This window comes from Suncus etruscus, chromosome 10, assembly GCF_024139225.1.
Source record: "Suncus etruscus isolate mSunEtr1 chromosome 10, mSunEtr1.pri.cur, whole genome shotgun sequence".
In the NCBI taxonomy this organism is placed as follows: Eukaryota; Metazoa; Chordata; class Mammalia; order Eulipotyphla; family Soricidae; genus Suncus; species Suncus etruscus.
The window spans coordinates 112,854,851-112,876,788 of record NC_064857.1 but is presented as its reverse complement, the minus strand read 5'-3'; the positions used below and the strand labels follow the sequence as shown (position 1 = coordinate 112,876,788).

General features: G+C 37.9%; 1 protein-coding gene across 1 annotated transcript in view; it reads left to right on the top strand.

Moving 5' to 3' along the window:
* Positions 1–1,015: 1,015 nt before the first annotated feature.
* NPSR1 (neuropeptide S receptor 1) overlaps positions 1,016–21,938 on the top strand; it is a 249,539-nt gene continuing 228,616 nt past the window's right edge. Inside the window, 3 exon segments of the mRNA XM_049781739.1 lie at positions 1,016–1,216; positions 1,334–1,429; positions 9,504–9,630. Of these exon segments, the coding sequence (XP_049637696.1) occupies positions 1,016–1,216; positions 1,334–1,429; positions 9,504–9,630 (424 nt within the window).

The window sequence follows — 21,938 nt, the reverse complement described above, 5'->3', positions numbered from 1 at the left end:
GTGGCACAAGCAGGAGGGCATTTGCACATGCTGAGCTAGAATGGACAGCGGTTTGATCCCCAGCGTCCCATATGGTTCCCCCCAAGACGGGAGCGATTTATGAGCACATAGCCAGGAGTAACCCTTGAGTGTCACTGCATGTGGCCCCAAAACCCAAAAAAATTTTAAAAACCTAGAGCAGAAATTAATGAAGGCTTCTATTTCATTCAGTCTTGTCAAAAGATACCACCACTGTCTTCTTGAGGGTTTCTTGTGGCATGTCGGCTGTAAATCTTAAGAATGTTCCTTTGAATGTAATTTTCCTCTTTAATCTTGCTTCTTTCAGTATTCTAACCCTATCTGTGGGATTCGTCATTGTGACTAGGATGTGTCTTGGGGTGCTTTTTATTGGGTCTCTTATTCATAAGATTTTCTTTATAATTTTCTGGGACCTCAATGATTCTTATGTTGTCCTCTTAAATTTATTCCAATGACCAATTTTGTATGTTTTCTTATTTTGATAATTTTTTTCATCTTCTGCAAATTTATTTTAAATCTCTTTTCTAACTCATGTTGTATGGAGGTGTTATGCAGCTCATCTTACAGCTCACTAATTCTGTTCTAGCAGCTACTACTCTGATGGTCAGTTCTTCCATTTTATTTTTTATTTCACCTACCTAGTTTTTCAGACCTGTTTAAAGTCTGTTTAAAGACCTGTTTATTTCTGTTTAAAGTTTTATCATTCTACTCTCATATTTTATTGAGAACATCCATCCAATAGGCTTTTCATTCTGTTCATTCCATGTTTTTCTTTGAGTTCTTTGAACATTCTCTACGTTTCCTCTCTAAAGTCCTGATTAGAAAGGCTATATAGGTGGCTGGAGTTAGTTGAGTCCTCAGAACTATCATACTGTGTTGGTACCAAGTCAGGGCACTACTCCCTGACAATGGTAATGGCAAATCTTTGGCTATGGCAAACCTGCCTCTTGACCTCCCTTCCGTTGCTGATCATCTTGTACATCTTAGAGCTACGCGTATGCCACCTGTATGGTCAAATTGTGAGGTCCTTTTGACTTCCTTAGCCTTGATCATGTTCACTCCCTCAGTGCTAATGTCTACATCCTGCAAGCTCAGCCACGCAGATGGTTCAGAGCTGCGCCAAAATTCTAAGTCCCACCGTGGAACCAAGTCAGGGCACCACTCATTCCTAGATTCTTACATCTGGGAACACAGCCATGTAGCTGCTTCCAGCACTGCTTCTGTTGTTTAAGGCCATTCCACTGCCATGTTTTTCTCTGGCAATCTCCCTAGGAGCTTGATTTGATCTAATGATTGGCCGTTGCTTCTTCTCCAGGAATCAATTGCCCCGGACTCAGGACTTCATGCTTGGGATGGCACTGAGCTGCTTCAGTTCCTCTGCACAGCTGCTGCAGCCACTACTGCTGCCACTGTTGCTCCAGCATTTTTTTCTATATATGTGTAAACTTTTAAATAAAAGCACTAACACCTAAAATTGATCACAAATGAGGGGTAACAAATATCAATAAACACTAGCATGTAATTCATCAACATCATAATAATTACGTTATGTAGTAATTTACATAATTTACATAACGTAAATTATTACATAAAGGATAATTTACAGAACTTACGTTAAATAATATTAATGCACCAGAATTAATCCTATGTTTATATACATTAACAAAAATTTTGTATTACAATCTGACAAGTATTCTGAATCATTTTTTGTCTGTTTATTTTGCTTTTATTTATTTATTGGAAGGTGGGTGTTAAGGCCACACTGACTGTGCTTAGTGACAATTTCTGGACAAATTTTCAGAAGTGACCCTTTGAAATGTTTTGGGGGCCACACATGAGGTCAGAGATTTGAGTTGGTGTTAGTCATATGCAAGATAAGCACCTGGCCCCATGTGTTATTTCTTCAGACTCAGAAATTTCTAATTTTTTAAATTAATTTATTTTTTTTAAAGGGGGCACAACTAACGCTTCTTAGGAGTTACTTTCAGTTCTTTGCTCAGAGTGTCACACCTGGCAGCACTGGGGGATCATGCAATGGATTAAAACAGTGTCAGCTTCATCCAATGCGTGCATATTAAATGTTGTACCATCTCTCTGTACCCTGTTTTGAAACTTTGAATGCAACAAAATGAAAAATATAGATAACATATGTATATATTTGAGAGTATAGATATAATTTATCATTTGCCATTGGTTATAATAATAGCCATTAAAAATAGAAATGAACTGATTAAGCATCTATTATAATTAGTAAAATAACAAATTATTTTTAGCATCAAAGTAACTACAATAATTGTCATATAAGCTAGTTAGTTATTACTTGGAAAATATAACAGTGTAAACTAAACAATATTCACAATAGAAAATTTTGAATTCAAAATTCACGTTGGGCTAGAGAAATATATGTTGGGAGGGGCTTAACTTGCATGCAGCTGACCTGGGGTAAATCCCCAGCATCCAATATGATTTTCCCAAGAAAAACCAGGAGTGATTCCTGAATACAGAGCTATGAGTACACCAAAGCAGTGTGGGTGTAACTTCCAAGTAGAAAAATAAAAATAAAATATGTAATATTATATATCTAATGCATGCATAAATTTTTGGTCTTCTACTCTTTTTTTAAATATCTTTATTTAAACACTTTGATTACAAACATTATTATGGTTGGGTTTCAGTGATGTAAAGAACACCACTCATCACCAGTGCAACATTCCCACCCCCAATGTCCCAAATCTCCCTCCTCCCAAGCCCTCCCCCCTCACCTGTACTCTAGATATGCTTTCTACTTCCCTCATTCATTTTTATAGTTAGGATAGGTTTTAATGTAGTTATTTCTCTAACTACACTCATCACTATTTGTGGTGAGCTTCATGAAGTGAGCTGGAACTTCCAGCCCTCCACTCTTTTGTCTCTGAAAATTGTTGAGAAATGTCTTTCATTTTTCTTAAAACCCATAGATGAGTGAGACTATTCTGCATCTTTCTCCTCCCTCTAACTTATTTTACTCAGCATAATAGATTCCATGTACATTCATGTATAGGAAAATTTCATGACTTCATCTCTCCTGATGGCTGCATAATATTCCTTTGTGTATATATGTACCACAGTTTCTTTAGTCTGTTGAAGAGCATCTTGGTTGTTTCGAGAGCCTTGCTATGGTAAATAGTGCTGCAATGAATATAGGTGTAAGGAAGGGGTTTTTGTATTGTATTCTTGTATTCCTAGGGTATATTCCTAGGAGTGGTATAACTAGATTGTATGGGAGCTCAATTTCCAGTTTTTGGAGGAATGTCCATATTGCTTTCCATAAAGGTTGGACTAGATGGCATTCCCACCAGCAGAGGATAAGAGTTCCTTTCTCTCCACATCCCTGCCAACACTGCTTGTTCTCATTCTTTGTGATGTGTGCCAATCTCTGTGGTGTAAGGGGGTACCTCATAGTTGTTTTAATTATGCATGCATAATTATATTTCAACACATACATAGTTAATACAAATATAAAGATTGTAAAGAACATGTGTGAAGAAAATTTTAAAACTTCATTCTAGCATTAGAAGAAAATAGTTCTATATTATCTAAGAGTTAGATTCCCCTCTTGAAAACCTGAACATTTTCATGCTTATAAATAAATACTACTCAAATACATACCTTGGGAATAATGTTTGTAATTGTTCCAAGCTGGGACCTATACAAGCATCTATCAAATCAAATTCTATCTTGGAATAAAAATGAAAATAATTACAGATCTGTAATCAAAAATACAAAAAGTGAGTGTATGAAACTACTAACATAGAGTTGTAAAACAGACAATAATGTTTAGGAGCATATATAAGAGGCAGCATAAAAGAGTCAACTATATAGATCAAGAGAGGACTGTGGGTAAAAAGCTTACTTTGCATCTAGCCAATGTAGCTTTAACCCCCAATCCATACATGTTCCTTTGAGTACTGACAATAGTGAATGATGATAAATCCTACTCCCACACCGAAATCAAATAAATAAAAATCTGGTTACAGGTTTCTATTTGGGATAAGTTGATTTATGACAAAAGGAACTTGAGTGACTTTTTGGTTGTGGTTTTAACTAAATTTCTTTATTTTCCACAGTGTGGTTTACATAGATGTTCATAATACAGTTATTTCTGGCATTCAATATTTCACCACCAATGTAACATTCCTTCATTATAGTCACCAGTTTTCTAATATTCCTAAAGTATATACCTTGGCATGTAGGAATCATTTACTTAATATTTTTGTGTCTTCCTACTAGGACATTAGAATGAAAGTTATGGTAGTATTGCAGTCACATAAACAGACATGTGGTTCAAAAATTTGAGGAATGCAGCACTGGGTAGAGCTCATATGATGACAGTTTGTTTCATAGGGGCCCTCTGAGGGGCTCCAGTGCAATCAGCCATGAGGTTGGTATGTCCATGAGTTTTGCCTGCTAGTTGGGCCTCTCTTCCAAGAATTGCATAAGTCTATAGCATTGGCTACTTAACAAGTCATGCCAGAAGTCTCTGGTTTATGGGCATGACTGACAGGGGCTCCTGGAAGTACAGAGGCAAAGGGGGGGGGGGTGGCCTGGCCTGACTCCAAAGGTTCCTGGAGATGTCAGCCACAAAACTGGCATCCCTGGAGTGTATGGTGGCAGGAAGTCTGCAGAGATGCAAAAAATATTGAAGCTGGGTCATTGTCTAGACTAGAGATAACTTTTGATGCTATAATGCACCACACAATTTGGCAGTGGCTTCCTAAGTTCTGGCTTCAGGAATATTAGGTAATCTATTGTACTAAAGGAGAGTAAGCAATTATTGGATTAAGTTCAATAAAAAAAAAAACACTAAACAAAATGGAAACTGATAAAGTATTTGTAACTTAAATTACTAAGAGGTTATATTTTTTTACATTGAAAAGATGTTTCTAAGTCTATTTTAAATAATGAAAAGATCCCAAGAGATAGCACCGCTTTTGCTTAGCAAAAAGCTGACTCAGGTTTGACCCTTGGTATCCCATATGGTCCCCCAAGCCTGCCAGTTATGATTGATTTCAGAGCACAGAGCCAGGAAGACTGCCTGTGTACTGGCAGGTGTGACCAAAGCTGAATAATCATCATCATCATTATAATAACACTGAATATGAACCAATTCTTCAGATATAAAGTTTTGCACAAAAAATCTTTAAGTAAATACTAGAAGTAGCTACTACTAATCATAAAGTGCTATTTTTATTTTTTATATTGTAAAACATTAAAGGAAAAATTATGTTCTGTCAAGAATATTTTAAAATATTCTGGGGCCAGAGAGAAAGTACTTGCCTTGCATGGACCTGACCTGATTTTAATCCCAGCCACTTTAGATGGTCCTCTGAACCTCACCAGTATTGATTCCTGAGTGCAGAGAGCCAAGAGTAATCTTTGAGCACTGCAGAGTGTGGCCATAATTTTTCATTGTCTTATCTTTGTGTACTGCAGGCAGTATGATTCACAAATATCAAATACCTTGATAAAAATGAATTAGTATGGTCTTGAATATGTGCTTGCTCAGTTGATGTAGATAGTTCACATATAGAGTTTTTTTTGTTTTTTTTTTTTGTTTCTGTTTTTGTTTTCTTTTTTTGTTTTTTTTGTTTTTTTTTTTTTTTGTTTTTGTTTTTTTTGCAAAAGCTTGAGAGTCTATTTGGCTCATTGCCTCCAAAGCCACAAAAAATAAAAAGGAGCAGTGCAGGCTTAAGCTCAGCCGTGACACTTGGGGGCAGGAAACAGGTCAATACTGCATCTCTGAAGAAGCAAAGACTCTGCAGAGACTCCTAATTGTGCTTGAGGTGATGCTAGTCCAGGACAGCCTGCTGAGCTGAGTCAGGTGGATCTGCTCCTGATGGAAGTTTTCTAAGTACCTCAAAGTAGATGATTTTCCTATGAAAACCCATTTCCTTCTGCACTCAGACCAAACCTTTTCAGAGTTATTTTCTGTTCTTAATGCTCTCTCAATGCCACAAATATCTAAACTGAAAAAGTAGTGAGTCAGCCAGAAGACTGTGACCCCATCTGGTCATAAATGAAATCGGAAGATTCATGGCAAACATTTTTGCTGCAAATATTTTTGTTGCATAACAAACTGGCTATAATACAAATTTTTCAGTAAAACAAATACTACATTAAATTGCAAAATAATAAGGAGAATTTTTAACCTAAGAACATGCTAAAATGTTGTTTCCTTTTTCAAAAAAAAATTATTCTTTTATCAAGAGAAATATATGACAAGATGCTTCTTTATCACTGAGCTTTGTATGCATTTCTCAAAACCTCTACTCATTTGACAAATGCTGCTATCAGACATTTTTTTTCTCATTAAATGTAATGTATGTAATTGATTGGGACCACATTTAAATAGTCCATCACAGGGCCAGATCTTATATTTCACCAAATTATCTATGTCAAATTCTGTACTGAACACCAAAATTTTGTCTACATCATTTATTGCATGAGCAAACAGAAAAAAATAATGCCCATTTTCAAGGAAAATACACTCAGGGCTCATGACTAGGGGATAGGAGAAGCTTCTTTTTTTGTTTACATCTCCTAGTATCTGGATGATACATTTAGTAAAGTTAGCTAAAAACTGATGGTAAATTTTGTCATATTTGTTGCAAATTATCAGCTGCCTCTTTCACCTTTGCCATAATTTGATAAATTGTGAAGCAGGAAGATCACTGCTTGATGAAGGACTTATATTTGCAGATTTAGCTTCTACTGTTTCAAGACCATCATATATACCACCACTGCACGGACCAAACTTAAAACCTGTCAAGTCAAGCTGTCATAACACCTTTATGACATTACTACCTTAGAAATAATTAGCTATGCATCAAACATGGTGGCACCAAAAATGCTTGTAGCAAAGAATTTATTTTCATTTTGCCCAGGACCTGTCAATAATGAACTAGAAAAAGAATATGGAAGTAATAATAGTAAAAGATGTGCCCCCCAAATGGATGATGACATCTGCATGCTGGAACTGAGTGATGTAATAGCTGTGCCCTTCCAAGTAGCAGAGTCACCAGCGCTAAGATCCTCTAAAATCAGATCTTACCCTGAGTACAACGTGCCCCTTTATTCAGGCAAGTTTGTTCCCTACACAACTCAAGCCAATATGGTGTTTTTCACAGGTTTTGAGGAATTTTTTTCAACATGAAAAATCACAAACAAAGGGCATCCACATTTTCTGTGAATGGTTACAGTGTTTAAAATATACCCATGTAGGGGCCGGAGAGATAGCATGGAGGTAAGGCATTTGCCTTGCCTGCAGAAGGTCAGTGGTTCAAATCCTGGCACCCAATATGGTCGCCCAAGCCTGCCAGGAGCGATTCCTGAGCGTAGAGCCATGAGTAACTCCTGAGCGCTGCTGGGTGTGACCCCAAAACAAAACAAAACAAAACAAAAGTCTTTAAAAAAAGATATATACCCATGTAGATTTCTTTTGTGATGTAAACAATTGTATATGTAGTAAATATTGCTATGTAAGTAATACTTGATACTTTAAAATGCTTCCATAGAGCTGGAGAGTTAGTACAGTGAGAATGGTGCTTGCTTCGCAGGCAGCCTACCCAGGTTCCATCTCCAGTATCCCATTAGTTCCCTCAAGCCCCACGAGGAATGATCCCTGAGAGTAGAGCCAAGAATAAGCCCTAATCACTGTCTATATCCCCGCTAAATAATAACACTGTCTAACACTGACACCTAAATTCTCAAAAGAGTATCAGTCAGATTCCAAAATTAAGTAAATATAAAAAATGAACCAATAGAAAAATAGGTGTTTGTGTTTATACTCATGTATCTCTATATACCTATGAATACATATATATATATATATCTTTAGTAAATAATTATTTTATCAGAGGAAAGAGTAGTGTATAGAGACAGAGATTTAATTTAAGGAATTTTCTGACATGATTATGAGGACTGGTAACTATGAAACTCATAAAGCAGGTAGAAGACTAAAATTCCTGGTACAATTTCTATGCTATTTGAATTCTTGAAGAACAAATTTTTCTCCTTTGGGAAATCTCAACTTTTCCTCATTGGATAAGTCCCATCCGGTTATGAGGGTAATCTGCTTTACTGAAAGTCAAGGATTGTATTTGTCATAGTTCCTAATGCTTTCACAGCAATATACTAAACTAGTACTTGACAAAATAATTGAAATATATTATAGTCCGAATGACACAGAATGTGTCACAAGCTATTTTCTTGACTCATCTGATATTTTACTCTAAATAGGAGAATAATTGCAGATTCTAGCTTGAAATTTTGAACATTGTGACCAAGATTCTGTCCGGATTTTGGGGAGCTGATGTGTCTCGTCTTTGAATTCTAAGCTTTCCTGGGGATTCATTTGATCATCTACACTTTTCTGCTGGCCCAGACTGTGTCTCTGAAGACTCTGTACTATAGAATTGAAGCAGAAAAAAACGCTCCCTTTGAAGTAATCATTGAAAACTTCATAATAAAGTACTTGACACCTTAAATCAGTAGCACTGCTGTTTTTTTCACTAATTATACATTATTCAGTAAAACTTTAATATTAATATTATAAAAAGCTGTCAAAAGAAAATGAGTAAGATAATCCATGAGTAAGGTAACTCACTACCCTGAAATAACCACTCAATATTTCATTATACTACTGTCTTTTTCCTATGTGTATAATTTTGCAATGTTGTAATCATACCCAATATTCAATTTCATCATGAGTTTCCACTCACTGATATATTTAAGCATTTTTAATACTACTACATAATCTTCGTGACTATCTTAATAGCACACAATAGTTCACTGAATTGAAGTGCTTTATTTACTGAAACTACCTTGTTATCTTTATACACTTTTCAATTTCTTCTTACAATAACTACTCAGATCTTTGTGGTTATAGAGTTCTATTCAATACATTCAAATTTTCTCATAGGCTTAAAATTTATTGGCCAAGGAAAAAAAGATTTATTTTTGATTTTGGCCACTTGACAGAGATCCAAATAGAAATTTTTCAAAGCTGCTTAAATTTCCAGGAGTATTCCTGTCAATAGGAGCCCTCTCCTGTGTATCTTTTTCTTTTTATTGTTCTTTAGTTTGGTTTGGTTTGGTTTGGTTTGGTTTGGTTTAGGGTGTTTTTTCCCCCTTTGGTTGTTTTAGGGACACACCTGACATACTCAGGGATTACTCCTGTTTTTTGTTCTATGCTCAGTGATCAGTCCTGGAAGGCTCAGGAGACCATATGGGATGCACAGCAAACTTGATATGCCAATGCAAGGCAAACACCCTTTATATTTTACTATTTCTTTAGTACCTGTATTTGTTTTCTTGCAAGCAAGGCTCTGCCGGTGAGGCTACAGAAGTCAGGAGGCAGACATTGCAGAAGCAAAGCTGGGGTTGTGTGTTAAAGCATTCTGGTCTTTACCACCCCATATTTATGGCTTTGTTTCTCCTAAACTGAGAAGTCGATAAATCTGTGGGTCCTCTTCATTTTCACTATTATGGGAAATTCCACTGTGTTGCTCTCCACCTGCGGGAGAAAGAGGAAGTTGAGAATAACCTTCTTTGTGACTAAGTTGACCATAATAGGTTAGTGAGCATGCGGGGGGGGGGGGGGGGGGGGAAGAAAACTGCACAATGCAAGGTCTCCCTATTTTCAATTATTTTACCAATAAAAATATAAAAAAGAACAATAAAATGGTCAAAATTATCTGAACTGAAGATTTTGTCTATCTTCAAAAATGTTCTTACATGGGGTTGGAAATAGGAAGAGATCTTGGGACACTGGTAGGGAGAAGGAGGTTTATTTTTGGATAACAATGTTGTAAATCCTGGTACCTCAATAAAAATGTTATAAAAATGAATAGAATAATTAGTTCAAAAGGCTCCACTATATTTAGGAGTGATTTTTTCATAGTTATATAAAACTGACATTAACATTTTTCTTCCAGCAAATTTAAATTGCCATAGATTCCTAAATAATAATAAATAAATACCTTGAAAATATCATTAGCATTTCAAAAAAGTGATTCTGTGCTATTTTACTCTCCATGTGCACTGCAATCTCCTTAGTTCACTAAGGGGTTATTAACATTGCATGCCAAAGTAGGAACTTAAGGAATATATTCCAAAAAATGAACCAGCATGACACTGTTCAATAGTAAATGTGAAGTATCAACCACTTTGAATACTGAAATTTGTAAGCATTGTATATGAAATATAAACATTTCTGGAAGGAGGGTGAGGAGGACAAACATAACATTCAGGTTTAGAATGCTTAAATATAGTTTGGGATGTGGCCAATATTGCTAGAGTATAAATGGGTCCCACCAAGAATGAGAATGGAATAATGTTCTTCACTTAAGATATTATTAAGGTATCTTTCTTGGGGCCGGCAAGGTGGCACTAGAGGTAAGGTGTTTGCCTTGCAAGCGCTAGCCAAGGAAGGACTGTGGTTCGATTCCCCAGCATCCCTTATGGTCCCCCCAAGCCAGGGGCGATTCTTGAGCTCTTAGCCAGGAGTAACCCCTGAGCATCAAACGGGTGTGGCCCGAAAAAACAAACAAAAAAAATAAAAAAAGATATCTCTCTGGGAGTCAGAGAGATAGTACAGATGGTAAGGTGCTTGGCTGCATGTGGCCAACCTAGATTTGATATTTGGTATTCCATATGGCTTTCTGAGCATCTCCAGGAATGTCTCTTTAGTATGGAGTATAGGCCCTAAAACATGTATGTGTGTGTGTGTGTGTGTGTGTGTGTGTGTGTGTGTGTGTGTGTGTATATATGTATACAAAAATAAGTGATAATCAGAGGCAGCAGCAGAAAAGAAAACAGATGCAAGTGTGGAGGGTTTTTGAGATGCTAGGAAATGCCTGTAACCTCTCCAATATATGAAAGTCCCATTTTCCATTCCTGTGACTGCAGGCCTAAAGGAGATTTTGAATCATCTAGTCAAAACTAAGTTGTAAATCACTGAAAGACTACTTACTTCCCTTTTTTTATTTCTTCAAGTACAATGTTGCATCCTATAGTCTACAAAACTGCTCTTTTTAGGATGGAGGAGCTTAGCAAGGAATGTAGTGTATTGTCAAAAGATGTAAATAATTAATGAAATTTTACCAACTATTGCTAGAGAAAAGTTATGTGTTCTTTTTTAATCCAAACTCTGCTGTACAGCATCAGCTTAGTTTCTGATAACTCACCTGATGTGTGTTTTTATATGTTAATTCATTCTGAAAACTCAAAAGGTCAGTTCAGAAACATTTTACCTGAAATACTTTTTTTTAAATAAATATTTTTATTTTGACAAAAGTGGATTACAAATCATTCACAGTAAAATTTTAGGTATACAGTGTTGAATCAGAGGCATTCCCACCACCAAAAGGAAAATTCTTCCTAATGTCTGTGATGAGCTATCTTCTTAAATAAGACATTGATATTTGTTAAAGCAAGTTTGTCAGAATAAATGTATAGTTCTCATTAGTTTTATTAAATAATTCATGAATTTCACAGCATCTCACAGAGCAAGAAGAAAGGTTTGTACAAAAGGAAATGAGTTTATAGTCAAAAAAGAGAATAAAAGAAGTTGTTAGTAAAGAAAAAATAATTTGGGGCCAGGCGGTGGCGCTAAAGGTAAGGTGCCTGCCTTGCCTGCGCAAGCCTTGGACGGACCGAGGTTCGATCCCCCGGTGTCCCATATGGTCCCCCAAGCCAGGAGCAACTTCTGAGCACATGGCCAGGAGTAACCCCTGAGCGTTACCGGGTGTGGCCCCCCCCAAAAAAAAAACCAAAAAAAAAAAAAAAAAAAGAAAAAATAATTTTTAGGCAGTTGACTTTTCTCAAGGAAAGCAGAAACTGCTCAGGAAAAGCCATATGGATTTGAGATTTCACTTTAGGAAAAGACTGAAATTCTAGTTAGATGAGCTGTTAAAACTAAGTGGGACTCAATTATTAAAATATGGGGCAGGAGAGATAGCATGAAGATAAGGTGTTTGCCTTGTATGCATAAGGACTGTGGGTGGTTTGGATCCCAGCATCCTAGATGGTCTCCCGAGCCTGTCGGGAGCAATTTTTGAGCGTAGAGCCAGGAGTAACCCCTGAGCGCTATTGGGTGTGACCCAAAAGTCGAAGGAAAAAATAAATAAATGTAAGAGCCCCCCCCCCCTTTTAACACACTTCTTCAATAATCTCAGATCCCTTCAAAGAGAAAATAACTTATAATACTCATATCATCTGTTTGTTAAGATCAATATAGGGGCTGGAGAGACAGAACTAGATATTAAGATGTTTTCATTGCATGTAACAGACCCCAGTAAGGTCCCTGGTAACTTATTCTACAAGCATTGATAGGTGTCATACTTGTGCACAGAGTGTACATAGTCATGAGTTTCCCAAACTCTCATAACCCCAACTTTTAACCATTTTGAGTCCAGTATCGTTTTGCTGTCCCCTCCAGTTTCGTCAAATTTTTAGACTTCATATTTTTACTTATCACTTCTGCTGCATGCCTCCTAATTCTGCTTACCTTCTTAAATATTTTATAATTATTAGTACTGCTTTTGCTGTGTCCTACAAATTCTGATAATTTATGTCTTAATTCTTGTTTGTTTCAAGGAATTTTTGAATTTACCCTTTGATTTTTACCCACAGATTTTTAAGTACTAAGTTGTTTAATTTCCAGTTGTTAAAGATTTTCTCTGTGTTTGTGATTCACCTCTGATTTCAGTGCATGATGATATGAGAAGGTCTTTCTATCCTCTTGATTTTATGGAAGTATGTTTTATGGCCCAGCTTGTGGTCTATCATGGAGAATCATTAAAATAATGTATATCCAGTTTTCTGGGTCTGAAGATATATATAAATATAGTATATAATATATACACTATATATATATATATATACACTAAGCAATGTCTTCCGTTTCTTCCTTCAGAGCTATATTCTTGTTGGATTTTAGGATGGTTGACCTATCAAGTCATGACAGGTCAGTGTTGAAGTTTACTACTAATATTCTTTATAATCTTGGGGCTGCTTCAGACTAGGCCACTCTCTTCTCAAGTTTTTATTATTTCCCAAAAACATATGATCAGGTCCTCACTACCTATCTTTCTGCAACATTATGCAGAAAAGTCCTCTCTGAGAGTAGGAAGAGTTTCTACCATTCTTCCAGATATCAAAAGCCAGGAAGATGATGAAGTTTGATTTTTTTTTCTTCTACATCTTACCATTTGACAACCCTACACCACTTCCTTTTCTATTAACTAACTTGTTGGCCTTCTTACTTCTACCAATAGGCTTCTTGCCTGCTAAGGTGAGTTGATTGATTCCCTCTACAGTACTAGGAAAACTGGTAAGTCTTTTTTGGTGTATACTTGTTCATCTTAATTTTGCCTATATCTTGGTTGTAATGTGGAAAGTTCTAACACACTCTTAAGCTAATGTTCTAGAAATTGTGGCCACTTATTTGTCAGTATTCTAATTCAAAAGATGCTAATGTAACAATGTCCTGCATTGATTTCAGTTTGAAGTTAAGGAAGTAAGCTTTAAAAGAAATTTGTTTTGTTTTCTGGCCATACCTGGTGGTGTTCAGAGCTCAGACTCTGTACTCAGGGATCACTCCTGGTGGTGCTCAGAGAACCAAAACATGATGCTAGTGATCAAACCCAATATGAAAGACAAGTGCCCTATCCACTGTACTATCTTACTGCATTCCCCAAGAAAATAAGCATTTTAAGGTCGCAAAATTCTAAATGTCCTATTAATTTTATTTTGTTAAGCTACACATTTTGTAGTCTTGATTCTGTTTTTGGCTATCCACTAGGAAATTCCACTATTAACTTTGAAAAAGTTAGGATGTTATAATCATAAGATTCTTAACTACTTTGGGGCCATAGAGTTAATAGTTTGGGGCCACAGAGGTAGAGATAGGGCATTTGTGCCATCACTCCGTATGGGTTCATGAACTTACCATGAGTGATGCTGAGCACTAAGTCAGGAGGAAGCCTTGAACACCACTGGATATGGTCAACAACAACAACAAAAAAATTTTTTTTAATTATCTTTATTTAAACACTGTGATTACAAATATAGTTGTAGTTGTATGATTACAGTCATGTAAAGAACACCCCCCTTCACCAGTGCAGGATTCCCACCATCAATTTCCCAGATCTACCTACTCCTCACCCCACCCACACCTGTACTCGAGACAGGGTTTCTTTTTCCCTCATTCATTCACATTGTTATGATAGTTTTCAGTGTAGTTATTTCTCTAACTGCACTTATCATTCTATGTGGTGAGCTTCATGTCATTAGCTGCACCTACATGGGAGGATGGGGGGAAGTAAGGGTTGGGACTGAGGCAATAAAATATTAGAAAAGAGCTTTGTAGGGCAGTATCAAGGTCCCAATACAAGATGGATATTATGGATATATAGAATATATGCACACAATACTATCAATATGAAAACGAAGATAAAAAATTTCCACTGACTGTCTCAATATAAACCAGTGCTAGAACAGCCTGCCCTCCTCCCAGAGCACATTACCATTAGTGTAGGGAGAGATAGGGGGAAAGCCTGTTGACCCCTATAGAGTCCACCTAGACTGGTGCCCAGGGAAAAACTGAAGTCCAGGGGAGAAAAACCCTATACCTGGCAAGAGCTGGTCTCCAGATTCAAGGATGGAATCGGAAGCCAGATGTCTGCCCGCCCTCCTCCCCATGCACCTCCCCCCTGGAGTATGGAGGGAGGGAGGAACCTAAGGACTACTAAGAGTCCACCTGAACCCACTTCTGGTCATCTGAGCTGGCACCCAGGAAAGGCCTGGAGTCAGGGGAAAAAGACAAGGATGGCTGGGGGCCTGCCAAGCCTCCCAGCACTCCCCAGACTAGGGAGAAAGGCTCTGGTATGGGGCCTCCCCAAACCCCATACCTGGCAAGAGCTGGTCTCCAGAATCAAAGAGGAAACCGGAAGCCAGATGTCTTCCTGCCCTCCTCCCCATGCACCTCCCCCTGGAGTATGGCCTCCAGCCGTCCTTGTCTTTTTCCCCTGACTCCAGGCCTTCCCTGGGTGCCAGCTCAGATGGCCAGAAGTGGGTTCAGGTGGACTCTTAGTGGTCCTCAGGTTCCCCCCTCCCTCTGTACTCCAGAGGGGAGGTACATGGGGAGGAGGGCGGGCAGACATCTGGCTTCCAGTTTCCTCTTTAATTCTGGAGACCAGCTCTTGCCAGGTATGGGGTTTGGGGAGGCCCCATACCAGAGCCTTTCTCCCTAGTCTGGGGAGTGCTGGGAGGCTTGGCAGGCCCCCAGCCATCCTTGTCTTTTTCTCCTGACTCCAGGCCTTCCCTGGGTGCCAGCTCAGATAGCCAGAAGTGGGTTCAGGTGGACTCTTAGTGGTCCTCAGGTTCCCCCCTCCCTCTGTACTCCAGAGGGGAGGTGCATGGGGAAGAGGGTGGGCAGACAAAAAGATTCTTAACAAGCAAGATGGGCTGAGTTACTGCTAGAGAGCAAAGCAAGACCTCCTGGCCCTCAGGAAAAGGCTAGCTGGGTGTTTTATTCATGTGCTGTGCTTTGTTATGCTGTGATTTTTCCAGTTTTTCTGTCAATCTGAGGGTTTCATGAGGTTTCATAATGAACACATCACTTTCTCTTAAAAATCCTGAGCCCAGAGAAAATAGAGATGAGGGCCAGAAGGACTGCTCACAGAGTGGTGAGTACAGTTAGGGAAATAACTACACTAACCACTAGCATGATAATGTTAGTGAGTGAGAGAAGTAGAATGCCTGTCTAGAATACAGGCAAGAGTGGGGGGGGGCATGTGGCAGGATTGTTGCACTGGTGAAAGGTGGGTGTTCTGTTTATGACTGAAACCCAACTACACTAACAACTAGCATGACAATGTTAGTGAGTGAGAGAAGTAGAATGCCTGTCTAGAATACAGGCAAGAGTGGGGGGAGGGCACTTGTGGCGGGGTTGTTGCACTGGTGAAAGGTGGGTGTTCTGTTTATGACTGAAACCCAACTACAATCATGCCTGTAATCATGAAGCTTAAATAAAGATTTTATTTTAAAAAATCCTGAGTCTTTTGGTGAGGAGAAATTGAGACACCACCTAGGGAGGAATAGAACTTCATAAAAAGGAGAAGGTACAGAAGATTCTAAGAAATGATAAAGTGACTTTTAACAGAGCAAGGGATGAGATTATGAAACCATCAACAATGCAAAACTTTTCTGTGACGACTCCTGGATTAACTTCTATGTATTCAGAGAACTCCAGGGAAAATCCATTTGGAGAAACTGTGTAGCTAACCCTCCTCCTGAAAGTCTGTCAGGACCTGGTCTTTGAGCCTCTTCTTGAACACACATTTTTCTGTCTCTTTTTACTTACTATTTGAAACTCATCTTCTCTCTTAAACATCTGTTCCTTTTCTTTTCTCCTGATTACATCTTTTTAAGTAAGATCATTCAATAAAAATGATGTTGCATCATGCTTTTGCCTTTCCTTGAACTTCTTTTCTGCAAAGAAAAGAAGAGAGAGATAGCATGGAGGTAAGGTGTTTGCCTTTCATGCAGAAGGTCATCAGTTCGAATCCCGGCATCCCATATGGTCCCCCATGCCTGCCAGGAGCGATTTCTGAGCATGGAGCCAGGAGTAACTCCTGAGCACTACTGGGTGTGACCCAAAAGCCACAAAAAAAAAAGAAATAAGAAAAGATGATAGAACACAAATCATCTGTGCTGAGGTTAGGACTAATTTTCCTTTCTTGTAAAGAGCAATTTCTCACCAGTCTGAGTCCAAGGCTCCCCAGGCATCAGATGAGGGATCATCTCCCACATGTAGAATAAGTATACTCCAGGCTCTGCTTCATAGGATGTGAATAACACAGGAAGACAAATCCAGTGCCATACATGTAGCATCTATGTCTATTCCATCATGCATTGGTTGTGATTTCATAGACTTTATCATTTTATGGCCATATGTTCCTATCCTTTGGAGAAGTAATGCATATTCAAGTCTGTTCTTATTGGGCTTATGTGGGCCACATAATTTTTTTTCAAAAAATTAATCTATTCAATTATTTGAGATTTTTTTCAAAAAATTAATCTATTCAATTATTTGAGATAAGGGGTAAGGTGGAGAGAAAAATGTGTTTCAGTAATATAGTTTCTATGTGAGTAAATATGTAGATCACATCTCTTTTTTTTTTGTCTGTTTGTTTTTTTTTTTTCTTCAGCCACACCCATTTGATGCTCAGAAGTTACTCCTGGCTAAGCGCTCAGAAATTGCCCCTGGCTTGGAGGGACCATATGGGATGCTGGAGGATCAAACCTCAGTCCTTCCTTGGCTAGCGCTTGCAAGGTAGACACCTTACCTCTAGTGCCACCTCACTGGCCCCAGATCACATCTCTTAATCATTTATTAAAAGTTTTGCATATGTGCAAGAATGAATCTTGAATTTTTTCAATATCTGTTTCTGACTTTCTGAACTGTTTTTTAATTTTACAGGTTTTTTTCTAGTTTGCTCACGAATTCTTACATTCCTATTCTAAAGACCATGCAACCTAGAAGTGGAGGGATTGATTGTGCTGTTTCTCAATTTTTAATTTAATCTATTTTATTTAAAAGCCATGTATCACATATTTGACATCATTGATCATAGTACATTTGTTTCCAGGTAAGTGAAAGAAAATTATCAAAAAATAAAAAAGAAAGAAAGAAAGAAAGAAAGAAAGAAAGAAAGAAAGAAAGAAAGAAAGAAAGAAAGAAAGAAAGAAAGAGAGAGAGAGAGAGAGAGAGAGAGAGGGAGGGAGGGAGGGAGGGAGGGAGGGAGGGAGGGAGAGAGAGAGAGAGAGAGAGAGAGAGAGAGAGAGAAAGAAAGAAAGAAAGAAAGAAAGAAAGAAAGAAAGAAAGAAAGAAAGAAAGAAAGAAAGAAAGAAAGAAAGAAAGAAAGAAAGAAAGAAAGAAAGAAAGAAAGAAAGAAAGAAAGAAAGAAAGAAAGAAAGAAAGAAAGAAAGAAAAGAAAAAAGATAGGAATAAAAAGGAACAGCAACAAGAAAATATTTTAATAATATTTTTATTTAAACAGAGTAATTATAAGCATGATTGTAACTGGGTTTCAGTCATAAAAAGAACACACCCCCTTCACCAGTGCAACGTTTCCAACAACATTGCCCCTCATCTCTCTCCTTACTCAAATTATTGTATCTCCGAAGAGGTCATTAAATCATTGCCAAAGGTAGAAGATTTAGTAAGCTCTTGTTGCTAGCTGACTATTCTGTCACTTCATTTGTTTCTGAATATTAGTTGACTTCATATACACATGGGCATCTAAATTGGTGTGTTTCTATGGGAATGACAATATTAAACAAAAATGGAGTTGTCATCTGGCCACAAATGCAGCAGTATGATCCAGGAATTTCAAGCACAATTTCTTTTTTTAATATCTTTATTTAAACAAATGTGATTATGGTTTTATGATTATGGTTGGGTTTCAGTCATGTAAAGAAACCCTCCCCCTTCACCAGTGCAACATTCCCACCACCAATGTCCCAAATCTCCATCCTTCCCACCCTATCCCCGCCTGTGCTCTAGACAGGCTTTACTTCCCTCATTTATTCTCATTGTTAGGATAGTTCTCAATGTAGCTATTTCTCTAACTACACTCATCACACTTTGTGGTGAACTTCATGAAGTGAGCTGGAACTTCTAGCCCTCCTCTCTTTTGTCTCTGAAAATTATTGCAAGAATGTCTTTCATTTTTCTTAAAACCCATAGATGAATGAGACTATTCTGCATCTTTCTCTCTCCCTCTGACTTATTTCACTCAGCATAATAGATTCCATGTACATTCATGAATAGGAAAATTTTATAACTTCATCTTTCCTGACAGCTGCATAATATTCCATTGTGTATATGTATCACAGTTTCTTTAGCCATTCATCTGTTGAAGGGTATCTTGGTTGTTTCCAGAGTCTGGCTATTGTAAATAGCGCTGCAATGAATATAGGTGTGAGGAAGAGATTTTTGTATTGTATTTTTGTGTTCCTTGGATATATTCCTAGGAGTGGTATAGCTGGATTGCATGGGAACTCAATTTCCAGTTTTTGGAGGAATGTCTAATTGCTTTCCATAAAGGTTGGACTAGATGGCATTCCCACCAGCAGTGGATAAGAGTTTCTTTCTCTCCACATCCCTGCCAGCACTGCTTGTTCTCATTCTTTGTGATGTGTGCCAATCTCTGTGGTGTGAGGTGGTACCTCATAGTTGTTTTTATTTGAATCTCCCTGATGATTAGTGATGTGGTGTTGTATTAAATAATTAAAGATGGTGCTGGATGGTGAAGGATGGTGAAGGATGGAGGCCTTTATCCTTAGGCCCCGGCCACGTGGCTTCATCCCCTATCAACCAGCGAGTCTGGGGTTCAGGAAAGCGAAGGGTATTGAACTCACTCACAGGCAGGCATCAGGAAGCATCAGCTTTATTCATACCCTCTTAACCACATGTGTGGTCTCTATCATAACCTTTCAAGCATTCAGCCATTCTTAGCTAGCCCTGTGTCTTAACTCCTTCCAGCCATCTTCCTTTGACCTCCATGCTGGTCAAAGACCGAAAGAGGCAAAGACCCAAAAGCCAGAGAGCCCAGCAGGGCAAACCCTAATCCCCTGGCTCAAAGGCTTATCTACCTTTTCCAAGACCCCTCCCAGGAATGGGCAGGGTCTTGCAGGTAAGGTCAAGTTACCTAGGAAATATGGGTGGGGGATGAGGCTTCAATGTGGAACATTTTTTTATGTCAAGCACAATTTCTAATACTGCAGCTTTTGTGGGTTATGTTTACAACTTCCAGGGCTTCTGGAGATATGAGAAGAGGATGTGGGAGGGAGGTTACATGCACTCAAGATGTCCTAATGATATCAGCCCAAATGCTGGTATATCTGGTTGGAGTTTTGGCCAGATCATTGTCTCTGCAGAGAGTGGTAAAGGAGTCATGTAGCAGGGTCATTGGTGAAGATGTTATTGTGGGTGATGGGTGCAGCAGGCATGGCTTTGGCAAGGCAGGGACTTAGGTGCCCTCTCCTCCCAATTACTAGCTTTCTGCTGCATGACTGGTGAATTTATAATTTTTCGTAGTATGGTTTACAGAATGAATCTATGGAGTTGTCCAGTGCAAACATGGAAACGGCATTTGTGGGTGGAGATTGTGCTCTTTTCTGAATATCTGAGAATAGCAGAGGCACTAAACCGAGCAAAATCTATCATTTGAATATTTGAAACAGCAACTCTCAAAACTCTTGACTGGGTTTTTGTTTTACTTCCACTATAAAATTTTTCTCTCTTATGTATACATGTCAGTTTAACAGTCATATTTTATTTAATATCCAATTATCATAAAATTAGAAAAAAGAACTGACAATAGAGAGATGAAAGTCAGCTAAAATAAATCAAGAGTTTATTCCAGTGTTAGAAACCAAAAATCCTTGTCTGGTTATAGATAATTCAAATTTTGATAATGTCCCCTTGTCTTTTCTTAAAGGATAAAAGGTCAGAAATATTCACAAAAAATATTTGAATTTACATAGAAAATATATTTCAGGGAATTAACCCAAGTTACTGATGGTACCCTCCAGTCTATATTACTTGCTTCCAAAAATATGCTTTTCTTTTTTCTCAACATTGAAAGCATGAAATCAAAACTACATCCATCAAAGTTTTAAATGTGTCTGTAAAGGTGGCAGCCTGGGGGTGGCAGATTGGTGGGACTGGGGCTAACGCATTATATATTTTTAGCATCAGTCAAATCAACTGAAATTCAACTATAAAAACTACTGCTCATGACCATGGAGACAAGATTTAGAGTGGACATGAGTCCAACATCTTTACAGTTTGTGTTCTCTGATTAAGTCTGTTTTTCTCACACCAACTCTTGTCTCCTGGAGCTTCAAACTGTGAACATCAAAACATGCATAAGACATGATATAGCAGAAGACAAACACACTGATACAGGACATTTAAAGGCTTCCAAATAAACCAAATAAACCAGAATAGAACACCAAGATGCACGTGCATCTTGTTATAAAAGTTTAAAATAAATTTTATGGGATTGGAGTGATACTATAGCAAATAGGTTACTTACTGACATGTGGCTGACCTTGGTCCAATAACCCTCAACCCATAGGATTCCCCCATAACTTGCCAGAAGTGATTCCTGATCACAGAGACAATACTAAGACTTGAGCACTGCCTGCCGTGATTCAAGAAGAAACCAAAACAAAAAACCACACACACACACACACACACACACACACACACACACACAAAACATTTGGCACAGGAAATGTCAATTTCATTCAAAAATGAAAACCACCCATTTCACACTATTTTATTTCTTTGGAGAGTTGTTGGGGAATTATATGAATAAAGACAAACACATAAAACAGTTACAAATTTTGGGCAGTCCTAGGTAAGGCAGTATTTTTAGTTTTCTATTTCACACTGAATAATGATATGCTTTTCACAAAATATGTACTTTTTAAAAAATTTACATTTCTAAATCTTTTTTTTTTTTGTTTGTTTTGAGGGTTGGGACCACACTCAGCAGCACTCAGGGGTTACTCCTGGCTATGTGCTCAGAAATTGCTCCTGATAGGCTCAGGGAACCATATGGGATGCTGAAGATTGAACCTGTGAGGTAAAACATGCTAACTGCCATGCTACCACTCTGTCTCCCTAAATCCATTTTAAAAGTATGCAAAAATTTTTACTCTTTGAATATTTTCTTTGGTGGTGTCAGGTCATTCAGATAGGTTTGAATTTTATTTTTTATCTCAATAGCCTCAATAAAAGTGATTGCATTTTTCTCAATTTTTACATTTTTTAATGCAAAAAGGGAATAATCTTAGAGTTC